Genomic DNA, 15,985 nt, shown 5'->3' on the forward strand with positions numbered 1-15,985 from the left:
GAGCAGGAGCTGGGATTAACAACGGGAGCTCACCCCGCCGCGTGGTTTCGAACCGCCGACCTTTCGATCGACAGCTCAGCAGTTTAACCCGCAGCGCCACCGCGTCCCCTTTATGAGAAGTCCAATATAAGAGTGCTTTGGAGTGCTGAATAAAAAAAGGGATGTAACTTAATTTGATGAACTTCTTTTCCTGGTAAGATTTGCAGATTTGTAATTTTACACACTTAACAAATGTCATGCAAATTAGGCACCAGAGAAGCTTGTGGGGTTAATTTGGGCCAGAATGTAGCACAAGTATGTGTTACATTTGAGTACATACACACATCTGAGACAGCTGCTGCATCACATTTTCCCATTCTAAGCCAGCTCTTTAATGTGGTTTATTTTTCATTTATGAAGGGCTGGGCAGGCAGGGCTGGTTTATAATTTTGACGCTCCTGTGCGAAACAAAGAAACAAAAAATTATCCCCTCTGGGAGGAAAAAGATGAGGAAGATGTTTATCACACTGACTAATGAAAATGAACCAGCATACCTCTGGGCCATAGCTGGAGGCCTTTACATGTGCAGGTATGTGTTTTAGATTCCTGCTTAACAGATTCCTGCAAGCCAAACATTTTAGGAAGAGGGAAAACTCTGTGTGTTTCCCAGAACCTTTAGTTCATCATGCTTCAGGCATATTTTAAATTGCTCGTTCTTGTTTTTCATTAATTTCTTCTAATCGGCCTATTACTGACATTTGACTAGAAAGATAGAATATAATTTTATTATAAATAAAATATTAAATCTAACTCACATATGATTAGAATTATTGTATTAGAATGCCTGTGTAAAATGTGCTCTAATATAATATTTTAAATCTAAACAATTACTCTGTATGTTTAATATTTGGCCAAAAATATTATAAATGTAATTTGGATCAAAGTCTGTCTCTCGCATTAGCCCCCAGCCCAAAAGATAAGGTCATGGATTCAATAACATCACTACCTAGTTTGTATTTGTATACAGTGGAGTTCAAGGTCGCAAGAACTACCAAACTGACCCAGTGATCTCAGAAAGGCTGTGCAAAAGCCAATGGTAAGCCACAAGTAATTGCCTTAGTGGTCAGGACACGCTTAATGGTGATCAGATAATGGCAATCTGTGCTGTTATGCGCTTGTCCCAAGCTGGAATGAACAGGCGTTCATTATATATTTTTGGCAAAAACTAAAACACTCACTGTTGGCTTACACATGCATATTGTCTACAGTATTTTCCTCTTTTTCAGACAGTTTTTTAAATATAATTGGGATAGTTTGTTCAATAATTTTTGGAACTACAGACCACAGAAGCTGGTAACTACTTCCATTCAAGAAAAAGATAAGCAGGCATTCACAGTCAAAACTGATGCAGTAGAGAGTATTCTTCTGACTCTTCATCACCTTTACTATGTCTCTTCCCCCCCCTCATCTAATGTTTTTTTAACTTCGTATACAAAGTTGAATCATCATGTATTACCTTCCTTTTCTAATTACTGGTACTCAGAGAGCTGGCACTTCCATTGAAGATGCTTCGGCTCAGCTGTTCTTTTGGCAGAACACAATCTGTGTGGTCCTTGCTCTTAGCTTGGCTGGCAACAAAGTGCATTCACTGGATTTAGAGGAACCAATACCACCCTCTGAAAAGCAGCCTGCGTGTCAGTGAGGAGAGGAGTGGGGAACTAGTTAAACGGAGGAGAAAGACAGATGCCATTGTAAATATTTCTTTATTAACGGGTAAAGAAGAAGTCGAAGCAGGAATGGCTGTCAGCATCAGTGATGCCAGGAGAAATTCATGTAGCAGAATCTCCAGCTGAGCCACTGGTTCAGGCTGCCAGAAATCCATTCTTCAGTTCTGCCAGACTCAGATTTCCATCAGCTGTTCAGTGCCCATAATAACTTCATTTACATGTTTAGCTGCAATACAGAGAGAAAGAAAAGGTAGCACTTCAGAGAGAGGAAAGTTTAAAAGTCATGCTTTGTCCAATGTGACCCAGAAGAGAATATGCGGTAAAGTGAGAGGCTTAAATAAGGTATTCCAATCTGAAACAAACACCTGATTACAAAGCTCTAATGAGAAAACTCACAACTCTGTATCAATGCAGTCAAGTAACACAGCTGGGGTGGGAGAAGCAGTTTTTACTGGCAGGTACAGAATCACACAAGCATAAAGGGAAGGTGGTGCTCTCCAGACTGAAGCGCTGTTCAACCTTCTTGGATTAGCCCTATGTGGAAGTGGGCCCAGAATTAGCTGAAAGAAAAGAACTTTTTAGGAGTTTCCAACCCCTGGTTGAGGGGCAACACTTTTTCAGCTAGCTTCATTCTGTTCTCAGAGCCAGATAGGCATTTACAAATTCTCCACCTCCTCAGAAACTTTCTGACCGGGCTGTCTTTTATTTGCCATTGGCAGGGCTACAGATGCATTCAAACCACAGAGAAAAGAGGGATTAAAGAAGGTACTTTCAAAACTGTCCCAGAATTTGTTGGCGTGACTGTTTCAGACCAAGAGCATCTGTGCCAAGCAGAGCAGAATGTCAGGGAGGCAGGATTGCCTGGCACATGGGTCCCAGGAGCTCCCACCTGAATGGCTTAGACAAGGTGCTACTTATTACAGGGAGTGCAGGAACAAGCAGACTCCTTGGAAAATGTAGGTGAGAACAGCTTATAAAAAATTTGAGCTCTCGCAGGCTATGGACTACAGCAGTGCTTCTCAACCTTGGCAACTTTGAGCTATGTGGACTTCAACTCCCAGAATTGCTGGCTGGGGATTCTACAGCATTGTAAATAACTGTGCAATTTGAGCAAACATGAGGAGAACAATGACTCCGTTCCAACAAACTCCAACGTGGTAATGGATATTAATGACAGCACTTCCCTCCAATGGGTAGCAGAAATCTTCTGGCAGCATCTTTCCTTGAGGAAACTGCCGGGGGGCAGGGGGAACATGAAAGCATCTCCTTGTTATTTGCCCAATTAACCCCAGACAGATTGCTGCTGGTGGTGGTAAAGTTAAGCTATAAAGGAGGAGGAGGAGGAGGAGGAAGAGAAGGAGTGTGTGGGAAGAGAAGAAGGGGCTGGGGCCAAAACCCAGGACCACCACGAAGTTCCAGCCCTGAGGGGCTCAAGAAAGCATTCAGTTTGCTCACTCAATTACATACACTGTTTCATAAATCCTTTAAAATAAAATAGAGTACAGTACCCGGCACTAAATTACTGTTCTGTTATATACCACTGCCAAAAGATTTGGCTATGCTGGCTGGAGAATTCTGGGAGTTGAAGTCCACACATCTTAAAGTTGCCAAGGTCGAGAGACACTGGTATGAACAGTGTTTAAAAGCTGGAGATACTTTTAATAATAACATTTGACAAGAAACAGAAGGTTGAACATGGGGACGAAGCTAAAGAAATGCAGACATGGGCATGATCATGTATGCACCTCCATAAATGTTGTGGCTTGAACCCACGCAAAGAGCAATTCTTCTGGTCCCTATTACCCTAATGGACATTAAGGTAATAGAAAGCACAAGAGCTCTGAAGACACCAAGAGCTGATGCAAGAAAAGTGTAAGGGAGAGAGTGGTTGGGAGAGAGAAAGGAAACAGGCTTGTCAACACAGACGGCAGGGACCTCTGGCAAGGAGGTGTTCCATTCATAGACTTTATCTTGACAGTGGATGGAACTCTGGGCATTTTCCTACTTGCACCAAATCAACAAGCAATGATGGTTTTATGGTGGGTACAATCTGACACGCTTCACCAACTATTCTGCTGGGCATGGGATCAACTCATCACTCTTCGGCCAGTTGAGGCTGGTGTGGACATAGCCCCACCCTGCTGGCCCCTGCCTTCCAGGCCAATAGGAAAGTTTAGTTTTCTTCAATCCACGCCAAACCCTTATACTGATGGGACCTGGATCAACCTCCTGAAGAGCAATTGACCCGCAATGATGGTGGTGGTGGTGCAGGGTTGTGTGGTGAGGCAGAAGAGAACCAACCTCTTCTCTGCTGTTTCATGGCACGATGCCACCCTCTCCCCTGCACATGCCTGCTGGCTTCCAGAACAGCACTAAACCCACATCCAAAAACAGCTTGACTATCAGCTGATAGTCAGGCTCCCTTTGAACACACCTGCATAAAACATTGTATAAAACCATAGTGAGTCCTGACTGATGCTTAAACCAGCCAGACCTAACTGTGTATTTTGGCACCAGGCAAAGCCTTTTTTTCATTCTCCCAAGCCTTTTAACAACGTGTTAGTGCTATCACAATTTTTAATTTTTCATTGCTGCTTTTGGTTTAAGTTTCTACTTATATGTTTATCTGGTTGATTTGATTTTCCATTTATACATTGTTTTATACAGTGGCTTACTGTATGTTTTTGTTAACTGTTTTAACCTATTGTTTTAACTTTAACTTTTAATTGTAAACCACTTTTCCTTTATTGGGAAGCAGTAAAGACATGATTTAAACAGATGAATAAGCTTCCATGGACATGAGGAATAAAATACCCATGTTTCTAACTAGAGCAGGAAACTGCTGGCTCTGCTCCAAAACCTGAACTTCGCAGCTTCCCCTACTTCTGACATGGTATCTATATGCTGTAAATCTCATGGAGGAAAGAATGGATACAGCAACCATTGGCTGCCCCAGACTGCCTCCCGTACCTGTCAAAGCTGAGAAAGGGAGAGAGGAAGAGCACTGCCTCTGTCTACTGAAGGGCTGATATGTCCCTTCTTTTGTTAGGAAGGGAACACTCAGTAGGTGCCAGGGTAAACTGGAGGCTTAATCCTCTCCAAGGATTACAAGTCAGGACAGAGGGAAAGGGAAGCAATTCTCTTAGGAGAACAACCAGAGTAGGGAGCTCGCTGGACATGCTAGAGAGGAGAGAGGAAAAAGAGTTTTGTTTCAAGGGGCACTTTCATACAGCCCACTGTGAGAGGGAAAATGCTTCTGTATTTAAGACACTTTCCCACAAGCTCTAACACCTTGGCCTGACTAGGCTATAGCTTACAGCACTCCAGATAGTTTGGACTACAACTTCCATAATCTTCACCCAGCAGGGATTCTAGGAGATGTAGTCTGTGATATCAGTTGCCTACATCTATCTAGGGGAAATGCTTCTCTCTGTATGGCCACTCAGGAATTAATATCTTCTGCAGAATTGCCCATGCTGATCAGCCATAAGTTTATCTTCAGAATAGGAGCAGGTAAACCTTAAGGCTCCAGGCTAGAAACCAGGAGGCTGTGGGTTCTAGTCCCTCCTTAGGCATGAAAGCCGGCTGGGTGACCTTGGGCCAGTCACTCTCTCTCAGCCCAACCCACCTCACAGGGTTGTTGTTGTGGGGAAAATAGGAGAAGGAACGAGTATTTAGGTATGTTCGCCGCCTTGAGTTATTTATAAAATTAATAAAGGCGGGATAACAAACAAAAAAAAAAAAGGATCACATAAAACGGATAATTTTTGGGTTTTTTAAACAGTCACTGAAACATTGCTGTTTACGACAAGTTTTTTTCTGGCTCCTGATTTTAATTGTTTGTATTCTATCACTTATAGTTTGTGTTTGTATTTGTAATTGTTTGAAGGCCGTCACTTTTATAAAGTATAATTAAATATTGTATTTTAATGTGGGGGGGTTTGTACTATTTTGTAATGTGGTAATCTCCTTTGAATGCTGCTTTGCAGATAAAAAGCATATGAACATCTGTGTGTGTATGTAGCTGAACATAAGGGGTACTTGTGCATAGATTTTAAAATAAACTGTAGTGGTAGCAAGGTAAAAAGAATGAACAGAAGATATTTGCACAAAAAAAATCTCCTTTACACCTTTTTTACAATTATAAAAGATTGAATAAGTAGATTGCTTGCTGAAGAGTCTTACTGAACTAGGAAGAATTCTTTACAGCCCAGAAGATAACTTACATTTTTTGTAATGTCTTTTCTTTGTCCTATGTTACATTGCCTTCTCACAGGTGTCTCTTGAACTACTAGAACAAAACCACTTCCATCTTGTCTGCCTAACCAGTTACATTTGCGAGGAACTTTCTAAGTTAAGTCATGGCAGAGAAAGGGAAGAGCAAGTTGTACAGCAAAGCTCTGCAGTCATTAAAAAGCATAAAAGCTGGTGGTTTGGGAAAACACTAATTGTTAGTACTTTCACATGCATATATGATACATGCATTTGAAGGGCTCCTGAGCCCATCTTGGAAGGGAAAGTAGGAAGCAATAACAGGAGATATATGGGACTGCAGATTCTTGGCAAGAGGGTTTTCTTATACAATCAGAGAGTCAGGTCATATACAGATGCCACTTCATGTACACAGCCAGTTCCCTAGAGTTAAATTTCTAAGACCTTCCAGATGCACAGTTGCTATTATACAAATGTCATATGATGATTTGGACAGCTAACAACAAGGTCTCTGACTCACATAGGCTGTTTACAAAGAATCTCAGGCCACACAGAACAGTTTCCTGTTATGGTGGATTCTAATCCAGGATAGACTTCTGCATTCAAAGTTGCTTTCTCTTGACCTCTTGACTAAAGGATAATCATTATTACAGAAGAATTATGAATTTTAAATCTCTAGGTGACAAGCAGCCTGGGTATGGTTTCTGTTGGAATTTAGATTAAGACTACTGACAGCTACTAACTAAAGAAAATCTGATTAAACATAATGTAACAGGTAACTATATATTTTATAGAAGCAGATAGCAGAACATATATAACTATGGATACCATCAATGTATCTTGATTATTATATCTTTTTTAAAACTTACAGTGCCATAATAAAGCAACTTATCAAATGAGCAACAAGAACAATATACAGCATTTCTTCTTTTTAAAAGACCCTAGATCTTCACTTTCAAAAATGATTATATAACAAAGGGTGTATTAACACTCACAGTTCTGGACACTTTTTTTTTAAGGAGGCAGTGTTTCAGCATCACAGAAAAGAAGGGTCAGAAATATGTATCAGAATATAAATGAGAGTTTGCAGTGAGAAGATGGTAAAATGGCAAACTGAACTGAATTTAATTAAACATAAAATGAATGAATAATAAAACATAATACTACAGTTTTGCGGTACTAGAAACTAGCTAAGTAGGAAGATTCTGAATTTTGGCTATATTTTAAACCAAAAAAAAAGAAAAAAAATCCAGTGGAAGCCTCAAAGGTAATTACATTTTGTTCCTGGCTTATATGAAGACAATCAAAACTGCTGATGCCTCACAATTTTAAGACATTGTACACCAGAGGGGAAAAAGATGAAGAAATAAGGGAAAAGAAGTCACCAAATATTTAATTAGGATGGAAAAATGTATGGGGTATATGATGGAGATACAATGAACAGAAGGAAAAACTAAGTACTTCTGTAGCAGAAGAAAGTGAAGGTAGAAAATAGTTCCTTCTAGCTCTAAAAATAGCTCAGCCACCAAACAAATTACTCTGTAATGCTAGGCTTATATTTTCCTGAATTAGCATCTTTCAGGTCTATATTAAATCTTAAGGATTAAAGAAGGTTAGATTATTTTTGAAAGCCAGTGTTTAAAGCAAAGGAAAGAGGAGTTGAAACAAGCTATACTTTGATGGGATGTGAAAAGACATCCAGGTGACAGAAGCAAGACACAGTGCATTTTACTATAGTGACTAGGACAATATCAAAGGAAATGATGAAGTCAGCTGGACTTCCTGGGGACTGTGTGTGTGTGTGTCTATCTTTCTCAGAATTTCAAAAAGATGTTATTGATTGCTTTCAACCTAAGATATTTCTTACATAAATTTGTTTAATAAAATAAATAATAAATTAATAAAAATTAATATCATTCATCTCTCTCTCTCTCTCCAGCATCAGGCTAGAAACCGGGAGACTGTGAGTTCTAGTCCCACCTTAGGCACGAAGCCAGCTGGGTGACCTTGGGCCAGTCACTTTCTCTCTATCCTAGGAAGGAGGCAATGGCAAACCATTTCTGGAAAAAAAAAAAACATTGCCAAGAAAACTGCAGGGGCTGGTCCAGGCAGTCTCAAAAGAATTGGACACGATTGAATGGAGATATCAAAAAAGATGTTATTGATTGCTTTAAAATATTACCCATCCCTTTCAGGCCCACAAGTTCAGGGATAAATTGGTTCTAACATCCAAATGAAGACACAAAAAAATCCTGTACAGAGTTTGTTCATACCCTGGAGAGTTAAATGCCTTAGTGTCCAAATTAAATGACAAAATGCAGTGTAAATACTTCTGCAATAAGAGTAAATACAGTGTATATACAAATCCAGCCAGTCTTTCCATTAAATTTTGAAGACCTTAGAAGCACATAGCTCGAGGGGAAAAAAAAACGTTAAGCAACTCCCCCCCAATGAACCACTTTCTGCAATAGTTTTCTCATAGGTCCACACCTAAGCAAAGGAGTACATCCAACCCCAGATATTCATTACAAAGCTCCCGGGTGAGAGCAGATAGTTTAGACAGCTGTCCTTTGTCAAACTGGGTTTCACCAATTCAGATGGGACAGTTGTCAACACTCCTTGAAATGTAATGAAGAAATGCACTTCATTCTTAAAATAAGTCTGTTGTGGGCAAGCTTTTATTTTGAATAACTCTGTTCCACCTTGATTCTAGCATGAGCTGTTTAGATCCAGACACAGGGCATCATGTTGATCAATGAAACTAGGCAGAAATTGCTAAGGCTGTGCTGTGTAATTTGGCAGGCTGCATACCATCTCTCCGCAAAGGATCGTTACCTTGTCGTGGTGCTGGAGCTTGAGCACCTCAATGATGCCATGAGCTAAACCGTGAAGGGCCACCCAAGACGGGAAGGTCATGACAGAGAGGTCAGACTAAATGCGATCCCTGGGGAAGGTAATGGCAACCCACCCCAGTATTCTTGCCGTGAAAACTAAATGGATCAGTACAACCAGAGATATGTCGGTATACCATCGGAAGATGAGACCCCCAGGTTGGAAGATGGTCAAAATGCTACTGGGGAGGAACAGAGGATGAGCTCAACTAGCCCCAGTCGTGATGACGCAGCTAGCTCAAAGCCGAAAGGACGGTTAGCGGCCGACGGTGCTGGTGGTGAACGGCGAATCCGATGTTCTAAGGATCAACACACCATTGGAACCTGGAATGTAAGATCTATGAGCCAGGGCAAATTGGATGTAGTTATTGGTGAGATGTCAAGATTAAAGATAGACATTCTGGGCGTCAGTGAACTGAAATGGACTGGAATGGGCCACTTCACATCAAATGACCACCAGATCTACTACTGTGGACAAGAGGACCACAGAAGAAATGGAGTAGCCTTCATAATTAATAGTAAAGTGGCTAAAGCAGTGCTTGGATACAACCCCAAAAACGACAGAATGATCTCAATTCGAATTCAGGGCAAGCCATCTAACATCACAGTGATCCAAATATACGCCCCAACCACAAATGCTGAAGAAGCTGAAGTAGAGCAGTTCTATGAGGATCTGCAGCACCTACTGGACAACACGCCTAAAAGAGATGTTATTTTCATCACAGGAGACTGGAATGCTAAGGTGGGCAGTCAAATGACACCTCGAATTACAGGTAAGTATGGCCTGGGAGAACAAAACGAAGCAGGACACAGGCTGATAGAATTTTGCCAAGACAATTCACTCTGCATAACAAACACTCTCTTCCAACAACCTAAGAGACGGCTTTATACATGGACTTCACCAGATGGACAACACCGAAATCAGATTGATTACATCCTTTGCAGCCAAAGGTGGCGGACATCTGTACAGTCGGTAAAAACTAGGCCTGGAGCTGACTGTAGTTCAGACCATGAACTTCTTCTTGCACAATTTAGGATCAGACTAAAGAGATTAGGGAAGACCCACAGATCAGCTAGATATGAGCTCACGAATATTCCTCAGGAATATGCAGTGGAGGTGAAGAATAGATTTAAGGGACTGGACTTAGTAGATAGGGTCCCGGAAGAACTCTGGACAGAAGTTGGCAGCATTGTTCAGGAGGCGGCAACAAAATACATCCCAAAGAAAGAGAAAACCAAGAAGGCAAAATGGCTGTCTGCTGAGACACTAGAAGTAGCCCAAGAAAGAAGGAAAGCAAAAGGCAACAGCGATAGGGGGAGATATGCCCAATTAAATGCAAAATTCCAGAGGTTAGCCAGAAGAGATAAGGAATTATTTTTAAACAAGCAATGCGCGGAAGTGGAAGAAGACAATAGAATAGGAAGGACAAGAGACCTCTTCCAGAAAATTAGAAACATTGGAGGTAAATTCCAGGCAAACATGGGTATGATCAAAAACAAAGATGGCAAGGACCTAACAGAAGAAGAAGAGATCAAGAAAAGGTGGCAAGAATATACAGAAGACCTGTATAGGAAGGATAACAATATCGGGGATAGCTTTGACGGTGTGGTCAGTGAGCTAGAGCCAGACATCCTGAAGAGTGAGGTTGAGTGGGCCTTAAGAAGCATTGCTAATAACAAGGCAGCAGGAGACGACGGCATCCCAGCTGAACTGTTCAAAATCTTGCAAGATGATGCTGTCAAGGTAATGCATGCTATATGCCAGCAAATTTGGAAAACACAAGAATGGCCATCAGATTGGAAAAAATCAACTTATATCCCCATACCAAAAAAGGGAAACATTAAAGAATGTTCAAACTATCGAACAGTGGCACTCATTTCACATGCCAGTAAGGTAATGCTCAAGATCCTGCAAGGTAGACTTCAGCAGTTCATGGAGCGAGAATTGCCAGATGTACAGGCTGGGTTTAGAAAAGGCAGAGGAACTAGAGACCAAATTGCCAATATCCGCTGGATAATGGAAAAAGCCAGGGAGTTTCAGAAAAACATCTATTTCTGTTTTATTGACTATTCTAAAGCCTTTGACTGTGTGGACCATAACAAATTGTGGCAGGTTCTTAGTGGTATGGGGATACCAAGTCATCTTGTATGCCTCCTGAAGAATCTGTATAACAACCAAGTAGCAACAGTAAGAACAGACCACGGAACAACGGACTGGTTTAAGATTGGGAAAGGAGTACGGCAGGGCTGTATACTCTCACCCTACCTATTCAACTTGTATGCAGAACACATCATGCGACAAGCTGGTCTTGAGGAATCCAAGGCTGGAGTTAAAATCTCTGGAAGAAACATTAACAATCTCAGATATGCAGATGATACCACTTTGATGGCTGAAAGTGAAGAGGAACTGAGGAGCCTTATGATGAAGGTGAAAGAAGAAAGTGCAAAAGCTGGCTTGCAGCTAAACCTCAAAAAAACCAAGATTATGGCAACCAGCTTGATTGATAACTGGCAAATAGAGGGAGAAAATGTAGAAGCAGTGAAAGACTTTGTATTCCTAGGTGCAAAGATTACTGCAGATGCTGACTGCAGTCAGGAAATCAGAAGACGCTTAATCCTTGGGAGAAGAGCAATGACAAATCTCGATAAAATAGTTAAGAGCAGAGACATCACACTGACAACAAAGGCCTGCATAGTTAAAGCAATGGTGTTCCCTGTAGTAACATATGGCTGCGAGAGCTGGACCATAAGGAAGGCTGAGCGAAGGAAGATCGATGCTTTTGAACTGTGGTGTTGGAGGAAAATTCTGAGAGTGCCTTGGACTGCAAGAAGATCCAACCAGTCCATCCTCCAGGAAATAAAGCCAGACTGCTCACTTGAGGGAATGATATTAAAGGCAAAACTGAAATACTTTGGCCACATCATGAGAAGACAGGACACCCTGGAGAAGATGCTGATGCTAGGGAGAGTGGAAGGCAAAAGGAAGAGGGGCCGACCAAGGGCAAGATGGATGGATGATATTCTAGAGGTGACGGACTCGTCCCTGGGGGAGCTGGGGATGTTGACGACCGACAGGAAGCTCTGGCGTGGGCTGGTCCATGAAGTCACGAAGAGTCGGAAGCGACTAAACGAATAAACAACAAAGCATACCATCTGGGCATAGGCTCACTTCATATACCCAGGCACCCATAGCATAGAATTAGGCAAAAAGTTGATTTACTAGTACATGTGTGATTTGACATAGATTGTCAAGGGGTTGTCTCCTAGTTTTCTAACAATAATACTTAAACCAGGTTGCTGAAAAAGAACACTGGTAGACATATATGCTTGAATTTGGCCCAACCATGTTCTCATTTGAGCTAAGTACAGGTACAGCAAGTGTACCTCTGGGTTTCAGTGAAAAGAACACAAACTAGATTCTGAAAGCCTGAATAGCATGTATCTTTTTATAAGGGATTGGTATAAACTATTGAAATTAGCTATAGAGATATGACCCTATATAAGACAAGGTGTTAACAGTTAAGCTCTCCTTAAAGATCTACCCCAACCTTATTTCCTGCATGCTTTCTGCAAATATTCAAATGTCACGTAAAAGAAGTTAGCTACCAATATTTTGCGTTTACTACTTTCTGCATGATCTAAGTTTTGTCATTTTGAAATTTAATTTTGGGAGAGCAAAAGTGCTTCAACTATCTTAATTTGGGGTGGACTTTTAAAACACTGCTTCTGGCAGTGCTTTCTACAATCGCTCTGTCTTATTAAATCTATTGAGTGGATTAAAAATGAAATACTTGTTCATTTGCATATCCTCAGAGGACAATTCCAGGAACACAGATGGATTAGAGCAGTGTTTCTCAACCTTAGCAAATTTAAGATGTGTGGACTTCAACTCCCAGAATTCCCCAGCCAGCATCTTTAAGTTGCTGATGTTGAAAAATACTAGATTAGAGTATCAGCCCTTTTAACAATCCCTGGTGAAATTCTACTTACAATTAGGTTCCAGGTGCTGGCTATTTCCAATCAAACAGTCCTTGAGGTCACTTCCTTTCTCTATCACTGCATGATGGCACACAACACAGTTCTGTAGGCTGCACCTGTAAAGTAAAGATAAATGAGGATTTAAAACAAACCTAGAAATTAAACCAACCATCGTCATTATAACCAAGTATGAGGAAGTGATGGGGAAGCAGAGGGTCTGCAGGGGTTCAGAAAATCAAGATGGCAGCTGTGACCTCGCAATTGAAGCCCTTCCCCTTTTACATGTATTGCACCCACAGTGCACATGCAAAAGGGGCAAGGCTTCAATCACATAGCTGCAGCTGCCCTTTTGACCTTTTTGACTGCCCTGACGGGAGCCATGTGGAGAAGGTATGGTTAAATACCTTGACCTAGTATAAGGTAGTTTTGTGTGAGCAATGTTAGGATAAAACCTACTTCCCCTCTCCCAATTTTATAGGCCTCTCCTGTCTCAGCCTATGACAGAGTTTCTACTATCAGGTGTCACAAAGGAAGCACACAAAAGGATAAGGATAAGAAAGCTGCTTTCACTCTCAAAACACTTTACTATTTGCAATTCCTGCCTTACAAAGTTTCCTCCTTTTTTCCCCTTTGGTAGTAGGATAAATATTGCTATTGATTTTGCATCCATGAAGAGATACAGTAAATAGTTAAACCAACAAGGAAATTAAGGCTGAGATGTTCTGGTTCAGGGATTCTAATGGGTGCAGGCTTGCCTGCTGTTTGCTAAATTAATAAAGACAGCCAAACCAGGGAAAGGGAGAGTCTCTTGTATGTAGACAAAAATATGCTTAATCTGCTGTTGGTTTAGTTTTGTTATGACGGTAATTCTCTTTGGGATACAGTCCTTCCTTAGATTGCTAGTTTACTTGAACCATCTTTTTTAATTTTTAAAATGGAGTTTTGAATTTGGCCTGCTGAATTGGACTGTCACTTGATTTTTCTTCCTTCCAGAAAAACCTGTTGCTTTTGCATGATATTGTAGTTCACAGCTAAGAATAATTAGGATAATACTGTAATTTCTGTTTCTTGGATGGAAGGAACTATCATAGGAGCTTTATATAGTGGGGAAGGTTTAAGGAAGTGCGGAAAACTGTTAGATGGATTTAGAAAACCTGGCATCGCTAATATTAAGGGAGCCATCAATGACCCGCAAACTGTGAACCTTGTTTATTTTTCTGCCTGAGAACAATGTAAACTACCTCCCAAGGAAATGCAATTTTCTATTTTTGCAGGAAAAAAGATGGAGATTCAGGCATTCCTCTGTATGCCCCCATATACAGGGTGAATGAAAGGTTTTAGATGAGAATCAGAAAGAGGAGACAAAGGGCAAGAAATAAGTGAGCGGAGCAGGACCACCGTATTTGGACTACAAAAATCCAAATGGCCACAAAATGACAACAAAGACATACCAAAAATTCTAGAATTCAAGAACATGATACATAGGGCCAAAAGAGTCAGGAGACATTCTCTGCCACTGGAATTATATTGTAGTACCTGGTTCTTCTTGTGGACCTGGACCACTGGCAAATAATAAATCAATACTGATACTCCAAGGAACACTAACGGAAACACTCAACCCCGTATAGAAAAACACAAGTGTGGTAGTCATGTCCCTATGTGAAAGGAACCAAGGCACAAATTGCAAACATATTCTCATGACTGGTGTTTGGCCTCCCTGGTGCCTATGTTCAAGATGTGAGCAATTCAAACAGCTGAATACTATCCTTTAGTGCTCATCCATATTGGAACAAAGAATGTGCCTATGAAGATTTCTAAAATTTATGAGGTTCTGGGTAGGAAAATAAAGGAATTAGAGGCACGAGCATGTTTTAATTACTTCTTCCTAGAACATTGATAAGGAAAGAATAATGAAAGGGGCAGCTGGCTGGCTACAAAGAGAGTATCATCAACAAAAAATACTTTGGTAGACCCTGATATCAAATATGAGGGGCTCCTTGAAAGTGATGGGGTATAAATGTAAAATATTGGAAAAATACTTTTAAATTAAAAATATCAATTCCTAGGAACCAACATGGGTTTGTCAAAAATAAGTCTTGCCAGATTAAACTCTATCATCTCTTACTGGCAATCAGTAATCTGATGGATACTGAAACATTAAGAACCCAAATATTTCCTACAATATCCTTATTGAACTAGACAGTAACCACAATTACTGAAGATTGGATCTTGGAAGACTGGTGCAATCGATTGAAACTAATGAGATTAAATTAAACAAATATGTAACACCTAACATTTAGATATAAAAAATCAAATGCAGTATACAAGTATAGACCTAGCAGCATATCTAAGAAGATTTAAGGTATTTTAGTGGATAACAATGTGAAATATTGTTATGTGAAAATGTGAAAATGAGCTAGCAGCACAATATGAAAATCAAATGTAATTTACCCCGAATAACACCAACTGACCGATTTGCTCTCGTTTCTGTTAGCCGCGTCACATCTGGAGAACTATGTTCATGACTAGATGTCCCTATTTTAAGAATACCATTGACACATCCAGAAAATAACAGCTTAGGATAGTGAGAGGTCTACAAATCCTATTAAAAACGGTCAAACGCTTGTGAATGTTTAACATGAGGAAAAGAATTAAGGAGAGGTATAATAGCAGCCTTCTAATACTTGGAAGTCTATTATGGGCAAAGCTGTTCTTGGTTGCTCTGAAGGCAAACTAGAACCAGTGAACAAGTCTGGCTGACAACCAGATTTTAACTAAATATTAGAAAAAAACTTCCCTATAATAGGAGCTGTTTAACAGTGAAACAGATTGTCTGTGTGGGCAGTGACTTCTCTTTTGCTGCAAATAAGAATTAATAGGACAGCTATCTTGAAATAGAAAATTAAAATCTCAGTCCTACAGTTATTCACACAGATCTGAGTTCATGATGTTTCATACTATCCGGATACAGTTTTGAGTTTCTAGTCCTCATGGAAATGGAGAAACCTTGTTCTTTAATCTGCGCACAGCATTTCAGAACTGTAAGGGGTTAATGGGTGGCTTCCAGTTGGCTGGACTACAAAATAATTTAGCAGACCTTCCACAGGGGTTTCATAATGATGAACCACAATGCTACTTATGTTAATACTCCACATTTTCCATCTGAAAGCTCCCAGAATAATTAAAAGCAGGCAGTCC

General features: G+C 40.5%; 1 protein-coding gene across 2 annotated transcripts in view; it reads right to left on the bottom strand.

Annotated features, from left to right (window-relative positions):
* Positions 1-1,723: 1,723 nt before the first annotated feature.
* The window catches only part of EIF2B3 (eukaryotic translation initiation factor 2B subunit gamma), a 107,230-nt gene continuing 92,968 nt past the window's right edge, over positions 1,724-15,985 (bottom strand). For both annotated transcript variants that reach the window (XM_063297836.1, XM_063297835.1), the window contains 2 exons: positions 12,800-12,903; positions 1,724-1,932 (listed from right to left, as the gene is read on the bottom strand). In XM_063297836.1, the coding sequence (XP_063153906.1) occupies positions 1,880-1,932; positions 12,800-12,903 (157 nt within the window). In that variant the 3' untranslated portion in view covers positions 1,724-1,879. The remainder of the gene's footprint in view (positions 1,933-12,799; positions 12,904-15,985) is intronic.

The sequence above is a fragment of the Candoia aspera genome, chromosome 3 (assembly GCF_035149785.1).
Source record: "Candoia aspera isolate rCanAsp1 chromosome 3, rCanAsp1.hap2, whole genome shotgun sequence".
In the NCBI taxonomy this organism is placed as follows: Eukaryota; Metazoa; Chordata; class Lepidosauria; order Squamata; family Boidae; genus Candoia; species Candoia aspera.